General features: G+C 63.5%; 1 protein-coding gene across 1 annotated transcript; it reads right to left on the bottom strand.

The window, feature by feature from the left end:
• Positions 1 to 6,196: 6,196 nt before the first annotated feature.
• SBK2 (SH3 domain binding kinase family member 2) lies at positions 6,197 to 10,809 on the bottom strand. Its single transcript, XM_054588193.1, has 4 exons — positions 10,745 to 10,809; positions 9,673 to 9,927; positions 7,958 to 8,160; positions 6,197 to 7,537 (listed from the first exon to the last, which is right to left on the bottom strand). The coding sequence occupies exons 2-4, from the start codon at positions 9,923 to 9,925 to the stop codon at positions 6,944 to 6,946; spliced, it is 1,050 nt and encodes a 349-aa protein (XP_054444168.1). The 5' UTR covers positions 9,926 to 9,927; positions 10,745 to 10,809; the 3' UTR covers positions 6,197 to 6,943.
• Between the last annotated feature and the right edge of the window lie 433 nt (positions 10,810 to 11,242).

Here is an 11,242-nt window from a genome sequence, read left to right as displayed (position 1 = left end):
AGGCGTAAATGAGAGGAGGAACAAGCTGGCCTGGCCGCAGGCCCGCGCCCTGGGAATCTGTCGCACGCCTGAGTGCATAATAATAACAGCGGTGACTAACCTTCGCGGGGTCGCTTCCATGTGTGGGGTCATCCTCTCTTCTGTGAACACCTGCTGAGGAGGGTACTGTTCCGGCAGCTCAGCAGAGAGGTGTGAACTTGGGAGCCTGAATGCCTCCGTTAGAGTCCCTGTGGGTGTGAACCTGAGCCGCTTACTTAACTGCTTGGTCTGAGTTTCCCCGGCTACGGAGGGGATAACCTTGGGTTTACTGCGTGAGGCGCTGGTGAGCTAATAGGCGTGCGAGAGCGCCTGGCACGGCGCGGGCTCTGGGTGCGCGCCCATCGCCCATCCTGTGAGGGCGGTATCGTATTCGGCCCCATCTCACGGCTCAGGTTGCTCCGGGAACATCAGTACCTGGGTTGGTCTGACCCAGGGCCCTTGCTCGCAAGAGAGTTGTTGCCCGAGTCCACCTCTCCCGGGTTCAAGGCCGCGTCCTGGCTGTGGGACTCCGGCATCTCCTTTACTTTCTCTGAGCCTCTGTTTTGTTTTTCCCTGTCCAATGGGGCTGTGCTAGTTCCAGCCTCCTGCGGTGACTGTGCGGATTGGATGAGTTAGTGTGCGGGAGGACTGGGCTCTGCGTGTGGCGTGTGCTCAGTGACCCAGTGTGACCGCGGCTGTGCTTCTCTGTGCCTGACACAGCGCGGGCCTTCAATGCCTGCGTCTTCCCCGCAGCCCTCCAAGGGACGCCGGGACTTGGTTCCACTTCGGGAGGAAACAGAGGGCCACCCCTTGCCTCAGGCCACACAGCAGAATGGAAACAGCTCCAGGATAACCGATGCCGATCCCCGGCTTTGACCTTGGCCTGGGGTCCGAGGGACAGAGTTCTGTGATGGCCCGTTTCTGGGCGGGGCCCTTCCCCTCTCTGCACCCCAGCCTGCAGACTAGGGACTGATTTGGGAGACCCCCAGCTCTGCTCCCGGCCTCTGTAGCCTCAGGCAGGAATCCGTTCCCTCTCCCTCCAGCCTCCAGCGCGAGCCTGGCTTGCAGGTCTCGGAAGGTCAGGCTGCTGGCGCCCCCGCGGTCCTGCAAAGGCCAGCAGGGTCCAGTTACCCGTGGGGGGGGGATAATGACCGGGGGTCCTGATAGATGGACTGTCGGCCCTGCCAGCAGGCCTAGGAGCACGCAGAGGATTGCTGTTCCCTGGTCCTCATTAAGCCCTGAGACGTAAATAACCGCTGACCTCGGAGGGCGGAGGGGACGCCTCCACCTCGTTCCCCTTGCCCTCCTGGGTCCTTGGGGTTCGGAGGATGGCGCCTGGCTGGGAGGCAAAGGTCTGCTTTTCGCAGCTAAGCAAGTGAACCCTGGCTCTCGGGGTCACCCCGCGGGGCCCCGCTGGGGGTCACTCCCCTGGCCCGTCTCTACAGGCCAGGGTTGTGGGAGCGGTGGGGCCCTCTGGCCCAAGGTCCCTCCACCCCCTGCCAGCCCTGAAGCAGCGGGTGCTTAATTATCTGGTCACTCTATCCCTGTTTGGCCAAGCAGCTAAGCCCAAACATCTGGCCCCAGGGCCCAAGGCCAGGAGGGGTGGCCAGCCCCCACCTACTGCTGGCCCTGACGCCAGACACCTCCCACGGGACAGCTGAGCCCAGTGCTGTGCCTGCCAGCTCCAAACAAGCTGAGAGCAGTACCTTGCAGCGGCCTAGCGTGCTCCGCGCGGCAGAAAGCACCCTCGCAGTTGACAAACGTGCATGCGCGCTCTCAGCGAAGTCGGAGCACAGGTGCTCCCTCAATCAGACAGAGCGTGGCACGTTTGACCGAGGCCTGTCACTTCCCCCAGGAGATAGTACTGTCCCCGTTGAAAACTCCAAGGAATAAAGCGGCCCCCGGCCCGTGTAACCGACAGTTCAGCCAGGGTATTGGATCATTGCCCCGAGAACGGGTCCTCCCAGGTCCCTGCACCCGCAGTGCAACCGGGGATGGAGCTGGTCTGAAAAGCAGAATTTCGGCGCCCCCCCAGCCCCCCTGGATCCGGCTCTGCATGTGGACAGCGTGGGCGGGCACCCCTGAGCCACCGCCGATATCCCTTGCCTGTCTGTGCACCAGCACTGAACGCAAGTGAGCTGCCAAAAAGGACACAGTGTTTACAGAGGCCTCACGAGGCTGGCCGTGCTCCTGGGCCTCCGGTAGATGCTGTCCCGCAAGCAGGCTGTGGGGGGCGCTGCCGCAGGCTCCACGCTCTGATCTGTGGCCGCTGCCCTGACCGCCCCTGGATTTCTGACACTGTGTTTTGTAAGTGAAGTTGCTGGGACAGTGAAGTCTGCTCTGAGCACCTGGGGCCGGGGCTCATGCAAGGTCCCGGGACTCCTGGCCTCCTGCCTACAGGCAGGCGCCTCGATTCCCCCACCTGCCTGAGGGCTGGCCAAGAGAGAGCCACACTCAACGACAAATAGAGAGAAAGACAGAGACAGAGAGAGGAAGGGGATAGAGGCACAAAAGTGACAGAGAAAAAGCTTTTTTTTTTTTTTTTTTTGCCATTGTTCTTTTTAAATAAGAAACGCCAGCCCTGGCTAGTGTAGCTCAGTGGACTGAGCACCCACCTATGAACCAAAGGGTCGCTGGTTCGATTCCCAGTCAGGGCACATGCCTGGGTTATAGGCCAGGTCCCCAGTAGGGGGCGCATGAGAGGCAACCACACAACGATGTTTCTCTCCCTCTCTTTCTCCCTCCCTTCCTCTCTCTATACAAGTAAATAAATAAAACCAAAAAAAAAAAAAAAAGGAAAAAGAAACCCCACATTTTCACTTTGCACTAGACACCCACGAATGTAGAAACTGGTGGTGTGTGCAAGTGTGGGGGTCCCCAGCTGGGCGGGCCCCAGAACCCCCTTGGCAGTCACCAGCCCGGTGCATTTTAGGGGTGCTGTGCAGGGAGGGGTGTTGGGCATCAGGCCAGAGCTGGGGCTGCACCCAGACTGATCTCTCTTCCTGGCTTCAGGAGGATCTTTGGAGAGCCGGCTCCCCGCGGGGCGTCTTCTGTCAGCGGGGAGAGCAGCGGTGGGCAGGTCCTGCACGCAGGGCTATGGGAGGGGGGTAGGGTTTTTCTTTTCTTTTCAATGGCAATTAGAGACTCAGAGAGGGGGGGAAACAGTAGGGGAACCTTGGAAATGCCTGTTTTTGTTTGTCTGTTTTAAGCAGGCTCGTTGAGGTGAAATTGACATGCCATGAAATTCACCCTTGTTACGCATCCAATTCAGTGGTTTTTCGTGTGTCCCAAGGATTGTGCAGCACCGCGATGTCCCCGTCGGCCACCTCCCCCGTGTGTCCCCAGCCCCCCCACCCCGACAGTCACTGATACCCCTTTACAGGGTTGCCTGTTCTGGGCCTTTCCTGTAAGCGGAGCCGTGCATCACACTGTCTCCGGTGATGGCTTCTTTCCCTTCAAGATGTTTCCAAGGTTCGCCCGTGACTCAGCTCCTGTCAGGGCTTTTCCTATGGGTGAGGTATGTTCCACTGTGCGGATGGACCGCATTTCATGCATCCGTTCGTCCGTGGATGGACAATTGGGAAGTTTCCAGCGGCTGGCTCTTGTGAATAATGTTGCTACGAACACTGTTACGTTCACCAGGTGCATGTTTTCATTTCTGCAGGCAGAGCCCAGGAGCGGAATCGCTGGGCCACGTGGTAACGCCGTGTCTACCATGGGCAGGAACTGTGCGCCGACTCCCCCCACGCCTGCCCCCCTTCCCCGCTCCACCAGCGCCGTGTGGGGGTCCCACCGTCTGCACCCTCGCTGGCGTGCTCGGTCACCTGCCTTTTGATGGTGGCCTTTTCGTGGGTCTTTTGCAGCCCCCACTTTCTGTCTTCATTTAGGTGCCGCGACTCCAGCCTCCTGCCAAGGAGGGGAGTACACTGCATGGACACACACACACACACACACACACACACACACGCTCACACACACACACGCTCACACCGCTGTCACCTACAGCCTCACACATGTGCTCGTTGAGCCACACACGCTTCCGTCCATCCAAAGCTCACGCGGTCTCATGTTCTCACACGCAAGTGCACACTCACTGTCTTGCTCATGCTCACACACACTCCTTCACCTCCACGCTCTCCTATCCACACGCTGTCACACACGGCCGCCCTCCCCCACGCGCACACACTCCTGCTCACTCAGCCCTACGCATTCGCTCACACTCTTACACTCTCACACACACTCTTGCCTGTACGCTCACTTCCACACTCTTACAGCGGACTCCCTGTCACGCACACGGACACACGCGTGCTCGTGGTGACACACACTCATGCGCTCGTGTGCCCAGCCCGTCCCCTGCATGATGGCAACAGGACACCCCTACCGTTCACGGGCCGAGGCCCGGACAGGAGCCGGCCCAGGTTCAAGCGCCACCTCTGCCCTGACCTGCTGCCGCCTTGGCAGCGCTGGGCTGTCACTGCCCGCCTGTGACGAGGGCGGCTCTGAGGGACCCAGCAGGTGTGCCTGCCAGGAAGCTGCTTGAGGGGGAGCTGCTTCGCTTCGTTAGCACCAAGTGCTATGATTAGCATTCGGTATCAATTAGCTAATAATTAATCAGCATCGCCCCGCCCCCTCCCGGCCCTTCCTGGGAATTTCTGTCCTTCCCTGCCCCCTGTGCCCGGCCCATCCCGGTCATTGTCACCTCCCAGTTAATCCTCAGCTGCTGTCACCAATTAACACCGTCTGCAGCCACCCCCTGCCCTCCGCTGGTCCCCACTCAGCTCTCACTCGGCCCCCCCACTCTCCTGGCGCCTCCAGCTTCTTCGGGACACATTCTTGGCCTAATTGCTGGGGCTATTTCAGATTCATGGAGAAGGCGGCAGGAGGCCCTACTCCTGCCCTCCCACACTGTGCCCCCCCATGACCCCGACTCCGGGAAGCTCGCCTGGATTGCCCAGGACAGGGGCCTGTGTCCCCGGCTCTCTGAACTGAGCCCAGGTTCCGAGGGCCCTTGGGGTCACCGCGCACAGGCCGCCACACACTACCCCCAGGCAGCGCCTCGTGTCCGCAGCAGGGGCGGGCCGCGGGGCGTGTGTCCCGGGGCCCGGCCGAGAGTGACACCTGATCCAGCTCGAGTTGTAGCTTTGCGCTGGGCTGGCGGCCAAGCAGGGCACGGAGAGGAAGACAGAGTGTTTGCAAACAGGGCGGCTGCCAAGAGGGGCCGGGAGAGAGGGGAGGGTGTGAAGGGGCAGGGGCCCCGCGGGTGACTGGCAGCGGCGCCGGCCAGGGTGACCTTCCTGCCCCTGCCACACACGCACTCGAGACCTCGTGGACACAGGGAGACGGATCCGGTGTCCACACAGGGGGCCGTACTCCAGCTCCCATTCTGTCCCCGCGTACACATTGACACCGTCACCGCAGACACACGGGGGCTCAGACGCACGTGCACGCGCAGGCACGCGGAAGTGCTTGCTCCGGGCCAGCTCCGGGGCCTTCAGGCTCCCTTCAGTGCGCCCCTCCGCCCACCCACGGGCCTGCAGAAATGGGCCCGGACGACCCCCACGGGGCAGCCTCGCCCACACACGTACAGCCAGAGCCAGCCCCCCGCACCAGCTCACGCAGGCAAAGGGAGGCTGTTTCTGCCCTGCTCTCTGTCTCGGTCTGTCTGTCTCTTTCTCTTTCTGTCTCTTTCTCTTTCTGTCTCTTTTCTTTCTGTCTCTCTTTTTCTCTCTCTTTCTCTTTCTCTTTCTGTCTCTCTTTTTCTCTCTTTCTCTTTCTGTCTCTCTCTTTCTGTCTCTTTCTCTTTCTGTCTCTTTTCTTTCTGTCTCTCTTTTTCTCTCTCTTTCTCTTTCTGTCTCTCTTTTTCTCTCTTTCTCTTTCTGTCTCTCTCTTTCTCTTTCTGTCTCTCTCTTTCTGTCTCTTTCTCTTTCTGTCTCTCTTTCTGTCTCTTTCTCTTTCTGTCTCTCTCTCTTTCTGTCTCTTTCTCTTTCTGTCTCTCTTTCTGTCTCTTTCTCTTTCTGTCTATGTCTCTTTCCCTTTCTGTCTCTGTCTGTGTGTCTGTCTGGCTCTTTCCCTTCCTCTCTCTCTGTCTCCGTCCCTCTGGTCTCTCCCTCGTGCAGATGCTCTCTGGTGCACGCATGCGCACACACGCTCGACGGCCTCCCCTTTCCCAAGCAGACAGACCAGCAGGTGTGAGGAGGTCTCGGTGCCAGATGGGCTTTATTTGCAGAGTGTGGCTGGGCTTAGAGGAGAAAGGCCCTTACCTAGAGGGCGTCGCCCAGCGTCGGGGGGAAGGGAAGAGCTAGGGCGCAAGGGTAGCCCCAGGGAGAGGAGACAGAGACAAGGGAGGGCACGGTGCTGCAAAGCCACGGGGTCTGTTTACCTAACAAGCCTTTGCTGCCCCCCTCCACCCACGGCCAAGGCGGCCCGGGTGGGTCACATCAGAGAACAGGACAGGCCGGGATCCCACTGTCCAGGAGCTCCCACTCCAGCAGGACGCGGGGTAACCCCACAAGTACATCCTGCAGCGCGAGGGGACCGAGCGTCACTGGGGAGACGGCGGGAGCAGCAGCTCCGCATTGGGGCCCCTGTAGGGCCACCCAGGGTTGGGGGGCCCAGGAAGCCTGCGGAGCAAGCATTTCAGGTTTGCAGGAGGTGAGGGCATGAGCCAAGGGCACTGCAGGCTAAGGAGGCGGCAAGTGCCAAGGCCCTGGGGCAGAGAGACACAGGTGGGCGTAGATGTATGGGGACTCCAGAGACCCCACAGGCCCAGGCACGGAGACAGGGAGACAGAGAGAGGGAAGCAATGACACAGGCAGGAGAGAAGCCAAAAGCCACCACGTGAACACCCTGGAGACCTCAGGATGTGGGGCCCAGTCTCCTGTCCGAGCCTCCCAGGCAAGCGGGGGTGCAGGCCGCCCCAGCCTTCTCATGCCCCATCCTCCTCGTCGACCTCCTCAGCCACCTCTTCCGCCTCCCCCTCCCGCTGCCTCCAGGGCCGGCCCAGGTAGCCGTGGACGGAGCTCACAGGGCTCCTCTTGCGGGGGTGGGGATCCAGCAGCCCCCACAGGAGGGTGTCGGCCACGGGCGTCAGGCCGGCCCAGGGCTGGGGCCGGTCCTCGGGCTGGCCCGAGGCCTGCCAGATGAGGAAGTCCTCGTAGAAGGGGTCGGCCTCGGCCAGGGGCTGGTCCCAGGGGAAGTAGCCGGTGAGGAGGCAGAAGAGCAGGACCCCCAGCGCCCAGGCGTCCAGGGCGGGCTGGATGGGCAGGCCCTCGGGGAGCGGCGGGGGCGCGCAGAGCTCCGGGGCCGTGTAGGGGATGGGCGGCCCGGTCAGGCGGAGCAGGGTGCCGCGGGGCCGCGTGTGGCCGAAGTCGGCGAGCTTCACCCGCTGGCACTCGGGGTCGCACACCAGCACGTTCTCGGGCTTGATGTCCCGGTACACCAGGCCGTGGGAGTGAATGTACGCCAGGGCCGAGGCCAGCTGGGCCGCGCAGCGCTGGGCTGCCGGCTGCGGGAGGCCCACCTGCGGGGCAGGCGCGTCAGGGCCGCTGACCCTCCCCGGCCTGACGACGGGGTACAGCCGCTCCCCGCCCCGGGGAGCCGGCCCGGGAGAACAAAGGGCCTCTAACTCTGGCGTGGCCCGGTGAGGCCCAGCGGGGTCTGGTGGGGGCCAGCGTGACCGCAGCAGCAGGGCTGGCGGATCCAGGGGCCGTAGGGTTGGCTCAGTGGAGTGAGGGACCCCAGAGAGCACTGGCGACGCCCTGAGACCGGTGGGCCCCACGGGGCGTGCTGGGGCCGGGACGGGGTCGGGGGGGGACACCGGAGGCCAGAAGGCCTGCTCAGGCCGACGCAGCGAGCGCGGTCCCTGAGTCCCGGCGGCTCAGAGCCATTCCCAGAGGCCTAGGGAGGCGCCTGGGGGCCCGCTGGGGGGCTGCGAACCCACCTTGGGCTGGATGAGGGCGATGAGGTCCCCGTGCAGGACGGGCTCCGTCAGGAAGCTGTAGGAGTCGGCGGACTCGATGGCGATGCCGTAGGCCGCCACCACGGCCGGGTGCGCGCCCAGCGAGAGGCCCACACAGAACTCGTACAGGAAGCCGCGGAGGGACGTGGAGGCCTTCGGGAGCTGCTTCAGCGCCATGGGAGTACCTGGGGCAGCGGGGACAGGTGTGGAGACGCCCTTGCTGGCCCGTTCCCCCCCTCCCCCCAGGAAGAGTCTTTTCCAAGTCCCCTCTCCACCTCCTCCAATTCCTGCTCCCTCCCACGCCTGCCCCAAATAATAACGATAGCATTGAACAGCAGTAGCATCTGAGTTTCTGCTCTGCTCTCTTCAAGTCCACCGACTGGGAGCCGACGAAGGGATGCCGTGGAAGCTGAACTCGGAACCTCCGGGGACCTACGGTGGCCCCTGGGCCCAGCTACCCCCAGCCGAAAAGCCCTGTTGGAAGCAGTGGGGGAGGGTGCCTAGCACTGGGTGTTAGATCCCATGAAGGAATCTTCAGGAATTCCATCCCACAGGGAAACGGCTTCCTGAGATCTGCGTCTCCAGGACCGGAAGTCTGCTCTCTCTGCCACTTCATCACCCCCCACCCGCCAGGGCGCAGCCTCAGCCCCTGGGGGGCCGTGCGTGCGGGAGGGAGGCCACCTGCTCCCCTAAAATGCTGGCCCGCCCCCTTCCACTCTCGCCACAGCTGGATGCAGCAGCTGGGTGCGTCTGCCACACCCGTGGCCCTTCTGTTCGGCTGAGCTGCGCCTGCCCAGCCGGCCTGTTGTCCAAGACAGCAACGGCTCCTCCGCAGCCCAGCCCAGCCGGGGGCGGCTCCGGGAGGAAGCCTCCTCGCATCCCCTATGCCCTGTCACCGCTCCGCCTCCGAGTCCTGCGATGACCCGGGTCCGGGTGTGTTTCTTTCTTTGTTCTGGGCTGAATCGTGTCCCCTCAAATTCACGTGTCGAAGCCCTCACCCCTGATGTCGCAGAAGGTGACTGTATTGGGAGAGGGGGTCTTCAAAGAGGTAAAATGAAGCATTGGGTGGTCCCTAGTCCGATCGGAGGACATTAGGGCACAGGCGCACACAGAGACGGCCGTGCGAGGACACACGAGGAGGCGGCCCTGTTACACCGTGACCTCCGACCTCCAGCCTCCAGGACTGGGAGGAAATAGATTTCTGCTCGCCACGCCGCCCTGTTCCCAGCCCTGTGGCAGCCCCCGGGAGCTGCAGGCGGGCCCACAGGCCCCTGTCTGGGTCCCCAGCGCCACCCAGGATGGGCTGAGCCCTCAGGGGACCGCGGTAGGCGAGGCTGGACTGACGCCTCCACTGAGAGCCACCCGCAGTGCCCGAGCGTCATGGGGGAGACGGAAGACGCCAGATTGGGGCCGGGTGTCCCGCCTTGCTAGGCGCCCAGCGCACAGCCCGGCTCTGAACCACCCTCAGGGTGGCTGCTGAGCCGGCCACGTGTGAGGGCGCGGGGTGGGGGCCCTCTGCTCCCCGTGCTCCCGGCAACGACAGCCGCGGCTGCGCTCAGAGAGGGCGTCCGTCCCAAGAACACACAGCCGGAGGCAGAGGCAAGGCTGTCTCCGGCCTGCAGGCGCCGCAGCCTGGGCTGGTCTCACCCGGCCCGTGCCCCACCCCCGCGCCCCGCCTCTGTCCCCAACCCCGGTACCTTTCTGACGGTGGGTGACCAGCAGGACCTGGCCGAAGCGGCCCCGGCCCAGGGGACGCACTTGCTGGTACAGCTCGTCCACCTCGGCTCGGACCAGGGTCTGGGCACTCAGGGCCAGCATGTCCTCCAGGGCCAGCGCCGCCTCCTGGCCCTGCCGCAGCTCCTCCGCCGTGAGGCCCCCCAGGTCCTCCTCAGCTCCGTTCTCGGCGGCCCCCTCCTCTGCCTGCCGCCCCTCTGGCCGTTTGCTCTGCATGTCTGCAGGGCAGAGCACAGGGGGTGGCCACACCCGGGCCTGAGCGGGAAGGGGGGGCTGGACTCCTGCGCCTGAGGGGGAGGGGCTGGGGCTGTGACACTGGGACCCAAGGTGTCTCGGGGGCTCGGGGGCTGCTCCCAGAGGCGTGCCCCTGCCTGGGACCCAGGCGTCCCCGGGGCCCTGGTGTGCGCAGCCCCGCCGGCCCGGCCCCTGGGGGCAGAGAGCACCTGTTTGTGCGCTTCGCAGACAGAGGCTGCTCATCCACCCCCTGGGCCCAAGTCTGTTTGCTTTGGAAACAAGATGGGGGTGTCTCGAGTTATCTGGTTCATCTTTCACCCTTGGGCCATCGGGTGACTGTGGGGGCGGGGGCGAGGGACATCTGTGATCGCAGGCCTGACCTCACCCCAACTCGCGCCTCGTTTCCCGCGCCTCGGAGGCCTCCGAGGAAGAGGGAGACGGACGCACATCGGAAAGTGCCAACGAGCCCCCGATGGTCCTCCCTCCGACCCAGGAGCCCGGGCTCCCGGTTGCTCCTCCCGCGGACCCGGGAGCCCAGGCCCCCAGCCTGTCTTCACTCCGATCCTGGGGTCAGGGCCCCTGGCCCCGTCTCTCCTGTACCCTACACAGCTCACACATCTTGGGACCCCAAACTCTGTGTCCCTAACGCTCAACCGCGCTAGAGCCTTAACATTCAGCTCCTGCTCCCCTGAGGGACCCAGGGCTCAGACCACCTGCCTGGCTTCCCTCTCAGGTGCCGCCCCCTTCAGCCCCTTTAACCCTTGCTCCCTCCTGACCTGGGCTCTGACCTCCGGACCTCACCTTCTCCAAGGCTTGCCTGACCCTTCGGCTGCCGGCTGTGGTCAGTGTCCAGTGCGTAGAGCCCATGCCAGCAGAGGCCTGCCCAGGAGCAAGACCCCGCCCCCACCTAGGGGTCCTAATCCCGCCCCTGGCCCCGCCCCCTCCACCCCACTAGGGACAGAGCGACATCGTGTGTTGACTACCAGAAATGGCTGTGGCCGGACAAATGTCCCCGGCCTAGGAGCTCAGTGTCTCATCCACCCATCCCTGACCTCCGGCCTCCTCCTCCCTCAGACCCAGGAGTCCAGGCCCCCAGCCCCTCCCCTCTCGGACCCAGGAGGCCGGACCACCTGTAGAGAATGAGGTCATCTCTCCCCGGAGCCCCGGCCTTGTGCCCCTCAGCTGCCCATCAGTGCCCCACTGACAGGTCGGACGCAAGTGTTGCTGAGGGGTGTCCTGGGGAGAGACACTGGGTTCCCTTTGGGGAAAGGATGAGACAACGGGATTCCAGAACGATGC

The sequence above is a fragment of the Pteronotus mesoamericanus genome, unplaced genomic scaffold (genome assembly GCF_021234165.1).
Source record: "Pteronotus mesoamericanus isolate MK-2021 breed Mesoamerican mustached bat unplaced genomic scaffold, CSHL_Meso_final scaffold_128, whole genome shotgun sequence".
In the NCBI taxonomy this organism is placed as follows: Eukaryota; Metazoa; Chordata; class Mammalia; order Chiroptera; family Mormoopidae; genus Pteronotus; species Pteronotus mesoamericanus.
The sequence above is the reverse complement of the archived record's forward strand: the minus strand, read 5'-3'. Positions and strand labels throughout refer to the sequence as shown.

Coding starts and splice junctions, on each gene's coding strand:
- SBK2 (XM_054588193.1), bottom strand. CDS start 9,925: ATGCAGAGCAAACGGCCAGAGGGGCGGCAGGCAGAGGAGGGGGCCGCC. Junction 8,161..9,672: donor GGTCACCCACCGTCAGAAAG/GTACCGGGGTTG, acceptor CCGCTGCCCCAG/GTACTCCCATGGCGCTGAAG. Junction 7,538..7,957: donor TCGCCCTCATCCAGCCCAAG/GTGGGTTCGCAG, acceptor CCTGCCCCGCAG/GTGGGCCTCCCGCAGCCGGC.